The sequence below is a fragment of the Poecilia formosa genome, unplaced genomic scaffold, assembly GCF_000485575.1.
Source record: "Poecilia formosa unplaced genomic scaffold, Poecilia_formosa-5.1.2 Scaffold763, whole genome shotgun sequence".
In the NCBI taxonomy this organism is placed as follows: Eukaryota; Metazoa; Chordata; class Actinopteri; order Cyprinodontiformes; family Poeciliidae; genus Poecilia; species Poecilia formosa.
In genome coordinates, this window is record NW_006800702.1 from 115,069 (window position 1) to 116,811 (window position 1,743).

General features: G+C 50.1%; 1 protein-coding gene across 3 annotated transcripts in view; it reads left to right on the forward strand.

The window, feature by feature from the left end:
- The window catches only part of grin1b (glutamate receptor, ionotropic, N-methyl D-aspartate 1b), a 26,334-nt gene that overhangs the window by 4,918 nt on the left and 19,673 nt on the right, over positions 1-1,743 (forward strand). For all 3 annotated transcript variants that reach the window (XM_016666655.1, XM_016666654.1, XM_016666656.1), the window contains exon 2: positions 289-545. In XM_016666655.1, coding sequence (XP_016522141.1) covers positions 289-545 — 257 coding nt within the window. The remainder of the gene's footprint in view (positions 1-288; positions 546-1,743) is intronic.

The following is a 1,743-nucleotide window of genomic DNA, read 5'->3' on the forward strand; positions in this document are numbered from 1 at the left end:
GTCAGCTGAAGTCAGTGGCAACACTGGCAGCTACTCCCGAAAACAGTGGCCCTTGTGGCGCCTAATGACACCTGCCACCGGAAGTGCCATTAGTAGGTGCGGCGTCACGATTTGCGCTCGGCCCTGCTGATAAAACTCCGCCCACTTAGAAAACCCCGCCCATATACTAAGCCCCACCCATCATTGAGCCCCACCCTGCAGATGTTAAGTGTTGCTAAGTAAACAGGAAGTGCTGCGTCCAGCCCACTTCCTGTCTGTTGATAACCGTGGTTCCCCTCCACTCCCCAGTGGCGGCCCGTGGCGTGCTGCTGCTGGCCGTGCTGCACTGCTGCTCGGTGGCGCTGTGCGGCTGCGAGCCGCGCCTGGTGAACGTGGGCGCCGTGCTGAGCCAGAAGCGCTATGAGCAGGTGTTCAAGGACGCCGTGACGCAGGCAAACGACCTCTACGGCAAGGACAAGTTCAAGATGAACGCCATCTCCGTCACGCACAAGCCCAACGCCATCCAGATGGCGCTGTCCGTCTGCGAGGACCTCATCTCCAACCAGGTGAGCTGCCGCCGGATCGGTTACCATGACAACGACTACCTAGCCGTGTTTTAGCTGGGAAACAATATTGCTGATTCTTCACAAGGGTTGATGCTCTAGTAAGATTAGCTAAGATAAGATTAGCTAAAGTGATGCTGTTAGCATGTGGGCTATTGCTAGCATGTTGACTGACATGGAGGAACCTGTCAGGTAGAAAGGCTCCCTGACAGGTTCACACCTTTAAACTCCAGCAGGTTTGTGTTAAACATGCACCCAAAGTGAAACAGGATCATTATAATGAGATCTAAACGATCTGCCTCTCCGTGTTTCTTTGACCTCTGTCACTGAAACAAGGAGACATTTTGGCTTTAACCAGACAAATATCATTATAATGAGTTTCATGTCTTATTAAATGACATGAAAAAACCTGCTGATAAAACCCCGCCCACTTAGAAAACCCCGCCCATATACTAAGGGGCGGGCAATCATAATAGCTCCTTATGATTGCTATTGTTTCTGCAGATTTGTCTCCTTCCTTTACACCCAGTTTATTTGGTTTCCTTTCTCTGTATCCGATCCTGATTTTAAATGATTTCCATAAACCTGGCAGATAGAAACATTAACAGTGGATGTTGTAATATTAAGCTCTCCGTTTTGTGCTGGTTATTTATTTCCGCTGTGTCTCTTTAAAGGCAGCGTGTTAAACGGCTGGCTGTGTGACAGTCTCAGTCTGGGTTTGTTCAGGGACTCAGAGATGTTTGCTGAAACATTAATACTTCATGAATATGATTAGAATAACATGAGGAACAGAAGCAGAAGTGACAGAATGAGTTCACACGAAGCGTTTCCTTCATATTTCACCTGTTCTGAAACCTGCGAGCGGCCGTCAGTCTGAGAGGAAGCGGCCCGCTGGGAGCCAGGCAGCGCGCCGCATGAAAGACGCGCCGCATGCATCAAGAGACGGAGAGCGGCTCCAGGCGGGAAATCAGAGCTGCTCTAAATATAACCGCACAAACAGACGCTCTGCAAAAGACACAAATAAAGGTTCTGAAAGAGCCTGCAGAGAACTGAGCTGCTGCTGGAAACCTGAACAGAACCGGGTCAGGGGCTGGACCAGGCAGCTCTTCATCAGAGGAGGAGGAACATGGAGGAACATGGAGGAGGAGCATGGAGGAACATGGAAGAACATGGAGGAACATGGAGGAGGAACATGGAAGAA